Raw genomic sequence first — 11,946 nt, 5'->3', positions numbered from 1 at the left:
GCAGGCTCGGGGGAGGAGGCGGCGGTTCCCGCCGCGGTCGCGCCTCTGCGCCGGGCTCCTCAGTGCGCGTCGGGTGGCTGGGCGGTGACGGCGCCTCTGACCGGGGTGGGTGGCTCGGGGCGGGGGACAGGCTAGGCCGCTTCTCTCCGGCTGCTCCCCGGCCCAGCCGGGCGGGGACGACGGCAGGAGCCGGAGGGGGGGGCGGCGGAATCCAGATCCGGTCCCCGGGGGCGGTACGGCCGCTGTGCTCTAGGGCCGGCGGCGGCTGAGCTGCGTCCGGGTCCCCGCCGGGTTGCGGAGGCGGGGGGAACCGGCCGCGGGGGGGTGGGGGAGCGGGAGGAGGAGACTGCGGCGCGTGCCCGCTCCCGCGGCCGCGCGCGCCCTTTACCCGCCCTTCCTCCTCCCCCGCCCTCCAGCCTGGGGCCTCCCCGGGGCGGGCAGACCGTGGAGGTGGAGTTTTGTTTTTTTTTTTTAACCCGGGTGGGGGAAGGAGGGTGGGGGAAGGAGGGCGGGCACTCGCTGCACGCGGGAGCTGGGAGCAGTCTCTCGCGTGGGCAAGGGAGGGCGCATGGCGAGTGGTCGGGTTGCAGGGCCTGGGGGAGGGGTTTAGGAAGAGGAGAAACTGCTGGGTTCATTAAGTACTCCTACTCCCACCAACCCTTTAAGGCTACTAGGTTTTTGGCAAGGCCTCTCAGATAGTGTGGACTTGTGCCTCCCTCCCTTTTGAGGGAGGGAGGGGCAGGTCCCTCACCTCTCAGCCTGCCTGCCTGCCTGCCTGCCTGCCTGAATAGGGACTGGCATCTCTTCTTCAGGGTGAGGTGGCCTTGACCCCGGCGTACCCTGCCAGCACAACCCAGGAGGTGGCTGGACGGCTAGAGAATGAACGGAGAAGCCGATTGCCCCACAGACCTGGAAATGGCCGCCCCCAAAGGCCAAGGTAGGATTCCCCACCCTCCAGTCCTTGTTCCACATGGCCGTCTGCAAGGTCCACGCCCCTTATAAAGTGTTTCTCCAGTCTGAGCTGTGAATTGAGGGGGGGGGGGCTGTTCTTGAGTATCTACAGGAACCTTTTACCTTAGTAGCTTGGTTAAATCCTAATTATTTGGCCTCAAGTCTGTAAGTTATATTCCTCAAACTCCCCTTTCTTCTAAGGAGTGCAAGTTACTACTGGGGGGAGCCTGGCCCTGCCCAGTGCCCTGGAATGGGAGGAAGGATGAGGGAGGAGCAGGGGTGGGGGTGGGAAGGGTGGGAAAGCCTTTCAAGCTTTTTGTTGTTATGAAGATAATTAAGGTTTTTGGAGAGACAACAACATGGGGTTTTGGTTTTTGAGGCCCCTAGCCATGAGGAGAGCCATACTTGACCCTGTCCCATCCAGTAGGAATCCAGTCATGGGGGGGAGGCAGGAAAATGAAGCTCAGCATCTAGCATGGCCAGTGTGGGTAGAGAGAGGGTTATGGGTCTGTATGACCCTGCTCTGAGAAACACTGGTCCAAGTTACCAGATGCAAAGGAAAATGAAGAACCGTTTTGACTCCTAGCCTTAGACAGCTGTTCTCCCAGTTCCCTCCCTCCCAGGGTAGCCCCCATTCCAGAGTGGGGCCAGAACCTTTACAGGGGTTGACATTCAATTGCTGGTCCAGGCTGTTGTTTTCTTTTTGTTTTGCCTCCCTGAGGGATTGAACTAAGAAGACCTAGAATTTGGGGGGTTCTACCAGGAGCAGGGCTTTGAGAGTTTTTGCCCAGTGCTCGCTGAGCCTCAGAGCTGCCGTTTCATTCTCCGTTTCCCATTTGTTTTCCTTGCCAGAAATTCTGCTTTGGTCTGTCTTGAGGGGCCAGGAAGGAGAAAGGATGATGGCATACCCATGTGTCTAATATTAGTTTCTGCTTAAACTGGTCAGAGAAACATCTGTATGGTCTTTCCTTATTGCCTACACCCTATTTTCAGTCTTTCCAGTCTTGGGGTATCCACCCACGACTTAGACTTAAACTTGGCAGCACATTTAAATGTCTTGTTTCCCTGCTTTCCTCCCTTCTCTTGATAAGCTAATTGCATTGCCATTGCCACAGGATTTCGGATCACTTCTGCATTTCCACCCCCCTCCTTCCCTACAGCCTGGCATGTTAGAAATGACCATCACTTTGAAGTAAGCCAGACCTGGGCTCAAGTGTAGCCCTCTAGATGTGGCACTGCCTGGGCTAGAGTCGTCCTGAAATACCTTGCTTTAATCCAGAATGACTCCAGCTTTTACTTAGGGTTGGGTCGTATCTCATCTGTGCCTTCCAATGGGACATAACCATGGACTAGGGCAGGCCCTTAAGGGTTGAGAGCTCAAAGACTGGGAATAGTAGCATAAGCCAGGTGTGCTGACCTCTCTCATCCCCCCAACCAGACCTCTGGTCCCAGGAAGATATGCTGACGCTGCTTGAATGCATGAAGAATAACCTTCCATCCAATGACAGCTCCAAGTTCAAAACCACTGAGTCACACATGGACTGGGAAAAAGTTGCATTTAAAGACTTTTCTGGAGACATGTGCAAGCTCAAATGGGTGGAAATTTCAAATGAGGTAACTAATTGATCCCTCTCCTTAAAACCATATCGCCTTCCGGCTGGGGGAGATGAAACAGAAAGCTATGAATAAGGAAGGAGATAAGAGAGTAGCTCATGTGGTCCGGTTAGTTCTCTACCTGCCCTTGTGCATTTGGGGGTGAGAGTATGTAACACAGTTGGCAGCTTTGGCCTCTAGGTCTCTTAGTCCTGCCATTTTTGTGTGTGTGTGTGGCTGTGTGGCCTTGAATACTTACCATCTTGGAGTTTCTGTCACTTGGGCATTGAAGACCTGTCTCCATGGCCAGGTGGTTACACTATCATTCTCTTTTATGGGCACCCTACTACCTGGGTTTCTGCAGTAGGCATGGGCCACGGGTGTCTGCCTGCATTTCAGGAGCTACACAAGTTGTATACCTTTTAGCCTCTGATACACATTCAGTCTAGTGGAGACAGAGGGCACATGGTGGAAAACAGACATATTGGTGTTTCCCTCTTTGGAACTTTCCTTTCCCTTACCTCCCTTTAGGTAAGGAAGTTCCGCACATTGACAGAATTGATCCTTGATGCCCAGGAACATGTTAAAAATCCTTACAAGGGCAAAAAGCTCAAGGTGAGTTTCCGGGAGGAGGAACACCGTGGGAGGGCTGGTGCAAAGGGTGACAGTGTCTGATCTTCCCCATGTCCTTGTTTCCTGCCAGAAACACCCAGACTTCCCAAAGAAACCCCTGACACCTTATTTCCGCTTTTTCATGGAGAAGCGGGCTAAGTATGCAAAACTCCACCCGGAGATGAGCAACCTGGACCTGACCAAGATTCTGTCCAAGAAATACAAGGAGCTTCCTGAGAAGAAGAAGGTGGGGGAAGGGAGGGGAAAGGCTGGAAGCAGCTGGTGGCAGTCAGCATTGGATGGGGAGGGGAATTTAGATAGACCTGGCATCAGGGACATGGGCAAGTCAGTAGAGTCGAGTTGAGTCTTGGACAGCCACACCTGATTACCCCTTCCCAAGTGTACCCACAGTAAGGCTCTGAGTTCGCTGCAGACCACTCAGATGAGGCAGGTGCTCAGACAAACGTTTGATCCCACAGACAAACCTTAATGTCGTGTTCTGTGTGGTTCTCCTACTCATTCATCCACCTGATGGGCATGCCCAGCAGTGATGCCCCCTCTTACTTTCCCCTTCATGGTCTCAGATGATGGCTTGCAGTTGCTTCTTAAAGCTAACCCCAGGAGAAGAGGTGGTCCCAATTTTATGGGCCAAGAATTGAGGTGTGCAGTGGGTTAAGTACCCTGAGTCGCACAACTACTAACTTGGGCTTAGCACTTAGACTCTCCTCCCGCACTGTGTACACATGCTAGACATGTTTCCTCTCCAAACACACATGCTGGTCCCCTACAGAGGTGGTGCATTGTCCTGGACTATTGGAGAACATTAGCCTTGGGTAAAGGTAGCCCTAGCTTCGCTAGCGGAGACATTCAACAAGCACAGAGGTCAGGTAGCAAAACAGTGGAGGAACTTCAAAGACAGCATAGAGTGGGGTGGGAAGAGAAAAAAAGGCGACCAGAGATAAGACCGAGCCAGGAAGAGCTGTTGGCCAAGGGGTTGTGGAAGAGACCAAGAGCACATTTGCTGGAAGAGGCAACAAAGTTATACACAGCCAGCTCTCAGCAGGTGGCAAAAGCCACCCTGCTGTGAGTAGCTCTGACCCTGGTTTGTGCATCCCAACAACAGGCTCACATGCCCTTGATGTTGTACCCAAAACAAGGCAAACTAGCATGGCCTGATAAAAACCATCTGCAACCACTGTCCAAGCTAGGCAGGAGTGTGCATTGCTGGAGCTGTTATTGAACCCTTAAGTGCTGGGCTGTCCACTTAACACCCAAACACTCTTGGGATAGGATGGGAGGGAGAGGCTGAAAGGAAAAGGGTCTGAGAATCAGGGAGGACAGAAGAAGCTACATGGTAGGATGAACACCAGACTTGGGCCCCTGGCTCCCACCACTTGGCTGTGCACGCCCTATGGTAAGTTAACTTCGCTTCTCTGTCTGAGAGGTGGAGGGTAAAGCAGAGTGTGTGGCATCTTTCAGCTCTAGAAAATAATTTTGTCTCAGATTAGGGGCAGCAAGGAGAGAGGAGATGGCTCTGCTTACGACTTTCTGTGAGACCCTAGAGGAAAGTGGACCTGCCTCTATTCTGTGGCTCTTCTGTAAAAGGCAGGGGTTGATCACCAGGAACCCTGTGGTTCATGCTGCTGCTGCTGACTTTGACACTGAAGTAAAGATGGTCATTGAGTGATAGTCAGGACAGAAGAGATATGAGGAAGGGAGAGAGACCGATCCAATAGGCTAGCTACAAAGGAGGGAGGAATACAGAAAGGTGGAAGGAAAGTTGCAAGGAGAGTCACAGGAGGGGAGGAGAGGAGAGGAGAAAGAGAAACCAAGTGATGGAGGAGACTAGTGGGCTTCTGTAGAGCCAGACAGCCAGGAGCCTAGGGGAACAGCTAAAGTAGGAAGAAGGGATGATGAAGTCAGAACCAGGAAGGAACATAGGATGGGCAGCTATGGACCCAGAGGCTGTGGATAGTGGGGGCGGGCGTAGGCGGATTCCAAATTCAGAAGATAGGATTCACGTTGCAAGAAAGAACTCAGTTCCTTTCAGTACCTTCCCACCTACTGGAAACAGGGTCAGTCAGGCCCTAGGGCCGCTTCCAAGGGGTATGACCTGTATTGCCTTTCCCAGGCAAGCAGAGGAGGGAAAAGAGAGAGCTGGGAAAGCCCAGTCCTGCTTGCTGCTGCTTACTGTGTGATCAGACATGCCATGTGTCCCCTTCAGGCCTTGTGAAAAGGAGACCATAGGAGATAGCATTCGGTGTTCTAGGAGGTTCTCTAGCTCCCTCCAGGAGGCAGGCCACCACCACCTGCCCACTCTTGCTATTCTCCATCCCTTTCCATTGCTCAGCAGGAGACAAAAGAATGGATGAGTGAGTCAAGGTTAGGTGGCTTTTGTAGCTCAGGGTGAGATAGGCCTGGGGCCCTGGATGACCTGAACCTATCCTCCCCCTAGATGAAATATATTCAGGACTTCCAGAGGGAGAAACAGGAGTTCGAGCGAAACCTGGCCCGATTCAGGTAAGGCAGTAGAGCTTGGAGGAAGGCCACAGGGCACTCACTGGGTTTGGCAGGATAGGCTGACCTTGGCCAGAGCCTTGAGCTTGCCATCTGTGAGGCATAAAGAATGGCCGGGGCACATGTGGACCCCAGTAGTCATACTCTGGGCAGGAACAGACAAGCAGTTCTGTCCCACTAAACCCCAGCTGAAAGGCCTAGGGTAGGCCTTGGTGGGTGGCTGCTGGCATAGGTCTGTTTGGCCTGCCCCAGCCTGGCCCCCACTGAACGTTATACCCCATACCTTGGCTAGGGAGGATCACCCTGACCTAATACAGAATGCCAAGAAGTCGGACATCCCTGAGAAGCCCAAAACCCCACAGCAGCTGTGGTATACCCATGAGAAGAAGGTGTACCTCAAAGTGCGGCCAGATGTGAGTGTCCGGCCAAAGGGTGGAGGTGGAGGGCGCACGGTGGTGGCAAGGGGGGAGCCGCGCCAGGTCGGCTGGGCATGGTGCAGGGGAGCAGGAGAGGAGCCCCCTCCCCAGGGGTGGGCTGCATGGACAGGGCCTGGGCCAGCTGGCGTGCAAGTGTGTGTGCGTGCGTGCGAGCCTGTCCCCTGGCACCCAGGTGGAACTCCCGCCTGTTCGCCTTCCCCTCCTGGCCTGTGGGGGACACTGATGTGACCTCCTGTGGCCTGAGGGGGCGGGGCCTTTGTGCCCCCACCCCCCTCCCCTGCCCCCGGCTGCCTGTGCGTGTCTGACGGCTTTTGGTTTGCAGGCCACTACGAAGGAGGTGAAGGACTCCCTGGGGAAGCAGTGGTCTCAGCTCTCGGACAAAAAGAGGCTGAAATGGATTCATAAGGCCCTGGAGCAGCGGAAGGAGTACGAGGTTAGGCTTCCGCTGCGCTCCTCCCCATCCGGCTCTTCACGAGCCTCCACCCTCTGACTCCTGGCCACCGCACTCTGCGGGAGGCAGTCACACCTGTCCCTTCACTGAGGGAGGGGCCTTCTGGGCCCCTCACCTCTATCCCTACCTTCCCGGCCCCTCATAAGAACTCAGGCTAGGCCAGGGCAGGGCACCATGTCTCGTGTGACGTGGCAGACACGCGGCCACTCCCCAGCTTTGCTCCCTGCCTCCCTTCCCCAGCGGCTCTCCCCAATCCCCCGCCCGGGCTAATCCCGCACCCGGTTGCCCTCCACCCCCCCACCTCGCTCTGCAGGAGATTATGCGTGACTACATCCAGAAGCACCCCGAGCTGAACATCAGCGAGGAGGGCATCACCAAGTCCACCCTCACCAAGGCTGAACGCCAGCTCAAAGACAAGTTTGATGGGCGACCCACCAAGCCACCTCCGTGAGCTGTGGCCCGGGGTGGGTGGGTGGGCGAGTGGGCAGCTCAGCCCAGGGCTCTGAAAGGGAGGAGGCCCAGGACGGCCTTGGTGGCTCACAGGGACTCTCCTTGCTCCCCTTGATAGGAACAGCTACTCGCTGTACTGTGCAGAGTTGATGGCCAACATGAAAGATGTGCCCAGCACGGAGCGCATGGTGTTGTGCAGCCAGCAGTGGAAGCTGCTCTCTCAGAAGGAGAAGGATGCCTACCACAAGAAGTGTGACCAGGTGAGCCGGGGTGGGGACTCCCACGGAGCCCTTGGGCTTTGCCTTAGAGGTTTGAAGTAGGAGTTCTGATCTCCACTGCATCATGCATGGGTCACATGTGCTTTTGGCACCTGTTCTGAACCTGATGCTGTGCTAGTTTTAAATTTCTGAACTGGTCAAGGCAGATGATCTCAGCCCCCGTGCTTGCCATCTATGGAGGGGAGGCCAGGCCACCACTATGCTCAGGAGGCTGGCTCTCTGAGGGTTACTGTCCCCAGACTGACCCTGACTCCCATTGCTTCCCCAGAAAAAGAAAGACTACGAGGTGGAGCTGCTCCGTTTTCTAGAGGTAAGTGTTCCTCCAGGTTGGGCAGTGGGGAGAGATGACTGGGAAGCAGTGGGCAAAGCCTCTAGGACCACCTGAAGTGTCCTGGAGGAATGCTGGGGCCTGGGGGCCAGGCATGCAGCCTCTTCTCCCCTGACCAGAGCCTGCCAGAAGAGGAGCAGCAGCGAGTCCTGGGAGAGGAGAAGATGTTGAACATCAACAAGAAACAAGCCACCAGCCCGGCTTCCAAGAAGCCCTCCCAGGAAGGGGGCAAGGTGGGCAGGGGGCACAAATGGACAGGAGGGGCGGGAAGGGCAGGGCTCCCCGTTACACCCTGGGGACACTACCTTTCTGCCTATCAACAGGGCGGCTCAGAGAAGCCCAAGCGGCCCGTGTCAGCCATGTTCATCTTTTCGGAGGAAAAGCGGAGGCAGCTGCAGGAAGAACGGCCTGAGCTCTCTGAGAGTGAGCTGACCCGTTTGCTGGCCCGCATGTGGAATGACCTGTCGGAGAAGAAGAAGGTCAGGCTTGTCCCAGCAATGCTACAGGGGCAAAAGTTACTTCTTCCCCCGTGAAACTGCTAGTTTCAGTTCCTCGCCCCTGGCCCCTGTGTGCCACACCTCAGATGGCAGAACTTGGAGCTGTCTGCTGAGGTTGGCGGCTTCCTGGGGAGCAGGGACATTTGGTGGGTGCTTTGCCACATGCAGGAGGAGACATCTGCTTGAATCCAGGCCTCTGCTTGCCTCACCCCTTTTGGTCCAGAGAGTCTTCCCTTGCTGGGTGTGGAACGCACGCCCCCTGGAGGTGACTAAGAGGCTGACACCCCATGCCATCCCTCCACAGGCCAAGTACAAGGCTCGTGAGGCGGCCTTGAAGGCCCAGTCAGAGAGGAAGCCAGGCGGGGAGCGAGAGGAAAGGGGCAAGCTGCCCGAGTCGCCCAAGAGGGCAGAGGAGATCTGGCAGCAGAGTGTTATTGGCGACTACCTGGCCCGTTTCAAGGTAGCAGGGAGTGAAAGAGGGCTTGTTTTCCTGCAGCCTGCCCACTCTGACCCCAAGTGACCCCACTCACAGCTGACACCCCTGTCTGTCCCCAGAATGACCGAGTGAAGGCCTTGAAGGCCATGGAGATGACCTGGAACAGTATGGAGAAGAAGGAGAAACTCATGTGGATTAAGAAAGCAGCCGAAGACCAAAAGAGATACGAGGTGGGAGGAGGTCTGCTGGCTACTGTAGTGGGGTGGCATGGGGCTGGACCACCCCCTACTTCAAATTCTGGCGCTCACTTTTGGGGCCAGCCCTCTGACTGTGGAACTTGATGCCAGAAGTTCCAATTTTGGTTCTGTGACTGAGCAAGTCACCTAATTTCCTTCTGGGAATCGTCAGCCTTTTGTCTCTCATCTATGTGATGAGTACATGATCCTTGCCTCTGGGGTAATTGTTTCAGGGACAGAGCAAACTAGGAAGCTTTAAACTGCAGTGTAGGACACATGTGGGAGTTATTAGGAATTGCTTTCTGGCTGCCTAAGTTTCTTCTTCCCAGCACTGATGGCATCGGGAAGGAAGCAGGAGTGTTTTCAGGGTGGAAGATTAGCATTGACTTTTCCGGGTTATCCCCCGCAGAGAGAGCTGAGTGAGATGCGGGCTCCTCCGGCTGCTGCAAACTCATCCAAGAAGATGAAGTTCCAGGGAGAACCAAAGAAACCTCCCATGTGAGTCTTGAGGGCTGAGATGTGTCCTAGAGCTAGAGGTTAGTGGGAAGGTGCAAGGCTAGAGGTGGCTTTGTTGGGATCTTAACTCTCCTACACCATCCCCACATCCCAGGAACGGTTACCAGAAGTTCTCCCAGGAACTGCTGTCCAATGGGGAGCTGAATCACCTGCCACTGAAGGAACGCATGGTGGAGATCGGTAGCCGCTGGCAGCGCATCTCCCAAAGCCAAAAGGAGCACTACAAGAAGCTGGCTGAGGAACAGCAGAAGCAGTACAAGGTTCACCTGGATCTCTGGGTCAAGGTAAGAGGACAGGGGCCTCGTGAAAGGAGGAGGAAAGAAGCATCAAGCTGGTTGGTCTGTATTCGTTATTTCATTCCATGCCCCAAAGGGTTAGCATCATTCTTTATAAAGATAAGGCAGTTATGGCTCAGACAGGTTAAATAACTTGTCCAAGACTGCATAACTAGTAAATAAAGAGAACTCAAAATCAGGTGGGCTTTTCTTCCCTCCAGCTGGGACCAGTCTATGAGATTTATCATAGACTCTGGCTTGACCCCAGCCTCTGAATGTCCCCTGTGTGCCCTGACCTGTGAAGTGGAGAGAGTCATTTATGACCAGGCCAGCCTTACACCCAGCGAGATGGCAGGGATTGGGTGTTTTGGAAAGTTGGTGAGCCCCAGACTGCTTCCCTCAGTGGCTCAAGAATTCAGTGGCTTTGAGTGAGGGGTGACACCAGGCTAGAGGAGTGTCCAGGGGTGGAGGGATCTCTGCAGCTACATCTGAGTAGAGCCACGAGGGAATTCGGAATATTATCAACAGAAAAGTAACACTGGAACTACATTCTCAGGTCCCAAGGGCTCTCTGCAAAGACCCAAGGTGTGACGGTGACCTCAGTCAAGATGGGGATGGGAATCAAGGATAGATAGGGTGGGAGTCTTCACTAAGTGAAACAGTGGTTCTGAACCAGAGTTCTGGAGCCAGGTAGGCCTGGGCCGAATCTACAGTACCTCCACTTCTTAGCTCTGTGATGTAGACAAGTCACCTGAGGTTTCTAAACTTGTATAAAATGGGAATGACAGCTATATAGAGCAGTTGTTAGCATTCTGTGGTGATGGCCCGGCACTTGGTAAACCTGTGCAAATCTGGGTTGTGTTTTGACCCTCACCCCCTCCTGTGTTTCTCCAGAGCCTGTCTCCTCAGGACCGCGCAGCCTACAAAGAATATATCTCCAGTGTGAGTCTTGGGCAGGGTGGCAATAGGATGTTGGGCCTGCAATTCAGACTGTCGCTCATGGCTGCCCCCTGCTGTTCTCCCTACAGAAACGTAAGAGCATGACCAAGCTACGAGGCCCAAACCCAAAGTCCAGCCGGACTACCCTGCAATCCAAGTCGGTAAGGACCCTGCCCTGCCCACCTATGCCAGGGCTGAGGGGTCCACAAGGCCTAGACTGGCACCTCTGATGAGCCTCCATCCCTCCTAGGAGTCTGAAGAGGATGACGATGATGATGACGATGACGACGATGAGGATGAAGAAGAGGAGGATGATGAGAACGGGGACTCCTCCGATGATGGCGGGGACTCCTCTGAGTCGAGCAGTGAGGATGAAAGCGAGGATGGGGATGAGGTAGGGCAGGCGGTATGGTGGAGGCAGGACTGGACTGGGGCTGTGGCCCTGCCTACAGGGGGGCTCCCTGTGACCGTGTGACCACATGATTTCCCTCCCCCCCCCCAGAATGAGGAAGACGATGAGGATGAAGACGATGACGAGGAGGACGATGAGGATGAGGACAATGACTCTGAGGGCAGCAGCTCCAGCTCCTCGTCCTCTGGGGACTCCTCGGACTCTGATTCCAACTGAGAGTGGGCCCTGTCCCAGGGCCACCAGGGAGAGTAGGAGCCTCTCGTGAGAGCCCAGGGGCTCCCCTCCCCAACTGACCACCTTTGTTTCTCCCCCATGTTCTGCTCCCTGTTCCCAACCTCTCCCACTTTTTCTTTTCTTTTCTTTTTTTTTTAAAAACAAAAACAAAATATGGTGGGGAGATGGGGGCTGTCGGCTCTCAGGCCAGGACTCTGCAGCCTCAGAGACATCAGCCCTGGGGCCTCCAGGGAGAGCAACATCAGACTGAGCCAGCCCTGGATGGTCACCCACCCTGCTGCAGAGCCCACTGCACTTGTGGTTCTCGCATGGACAATGGACCTGGGGGTGGGAGTTGAGGGGGGGGTCCCAAAGAGTTCAGTGAGGCCCTCCACACCTGCAGCCCAACCCAAGGTGGGGCCGCCCAGAGCCCCCTACCCCCACCCCCGCCACATTGGAACTGGATGCAGGGAACCTATGGGGAGAGGAGGGCACATGCCTTCCAGACAACAGGCATTGCGCCCATCTCTCCCTCTCCCTGCCCCCTGCAGAAGGAGCTGCCTGACCCAACTCATTGGGGGAAGGGGCAGAAGTGTTTTTTATATATGTGTATATATTTTTTTTTTAAGCTCTGAGCTGTCAACGAGACGTTTCCTACCGATGTTGGCTGCCGTCTCTGTTGTCATTTCTGGGAGAGGGAGGGTTTAGAGGGTAGGTGTGGGACTTTTTTAAAACGGTCTTGATGCGTGTGGAAGAGTGTGTATGTATGTGTGGGCTGTACATAGCATGGGTGCACCTGTGGATG

General features: G+C 55.0%; 1 protein-coding gene across 2 annotated transcripts in view; it reads left to right on the top strand.

The window, feature by feature from the left end:
- UBTF (upstream binding transcription factor, RNA polymerase I) overlaps window positions 1-11,491 on the top strand; it is a 13,962-nt gene extending 2,471 nt beyond the window's left edge. Inside the window, exons 2-21 of one of the 2 annotated variants that reach the window (XM_006832732.1) lie at window positions 813-937; window positions 2,390-2,565; window positions 3,076-3,159; window positions 3,248-3,403; window positions 5,612-5,676; window positions 5,966-6,086; window positions 6,433-6,543; window positions 6,875-7,008; window positions 7,130-7,271; window positions 7,558-7,599; window positions 7,737-7,850; window positions 7,941-8,096; window positions 8,419-8,574; window positions 8,670-8,780; window positions 9,196-9,284; window positions 9,397-9,586; window positions 10,472-10,519; window positions 10,606-10,677; window positions 10,767-10,910; window positions 11,019-11,491. In XM_006832732.1, coding sequence (XP_006832795.1) covers window positions 880-937; window positions 2,390-2,565; window positions 3,076-3,159; window positions 3,248-3,403; window positions 5,612-5,676; window positions 5,966-6,086; window positions 6,433-6,543; window positions 6,875-7,008; window positions 7,130-7,271; window positions 7,558-7,599; window positions 7,737-7,850; window positions 7,941-8,096; window positions 8,419-8,574; window positions 8,670-8,780; window positions 9,196-9,284; window positions 9,397-9,586; window positions 10,472-10,519; window positions 10,606-10,677; window positions 10,767-10,910; window positions 11,019-11,144 — 2,295 coding nt within the window. In that variant the 5' untranslated portion in view covers window positions 813-879 and the 3' untranslated portion in view covers window positions 11,145-11,491. Of the gene's footprint in view, window positions 1-812; window positions 938-2,389; window positions 2,566-3,075; window positions 3,160-3,247; window positions 3,404-5,611; window positions 5,677-5,965; window positions 6,087-6,432; window positions 6,544-6,874; window positions 7,009-7,129; window positions 7,272-7,557; window positions 7,600-7,736; window positions 7,851-7,940; window positions 8,097-8,418; window positions 8,575-8,669; window positions 8,781-9,195; window positions 9,285-9,396; window positions 9,587-10,471; window positions 10,520-10,605; window positions 10,678-10,766; window positions 10,911-11,018 lie in introns of those variants that run through there. The other variant, XM_006832733.1, reaches the window with a different exon arrangement.
- Window positions 11,492-11,946: the final 455 nt, after the last annotated feature.

Source organism: Chrysochloris asiatica, unplaced genomic scaffold (assembly GCF_000296735.1).
Source record: "Chrysochloris asiatica unplaced genomic scaffold, ChrAsi1.0 scaffold00007, whole genome shotgun sequence".
Lineage (NCBI taxonomy): Eukaryota > Metazoa > Chordata > Mammalia > Afrosoricida > Chrysochloridae > Chrysochloris > Chrysochloris asiatica.
The sequence above is the reverse complement of the archived record's forward strand: the minus strand, read 5'-3'. Positions and strand labels throughout refer to the sequence as shown.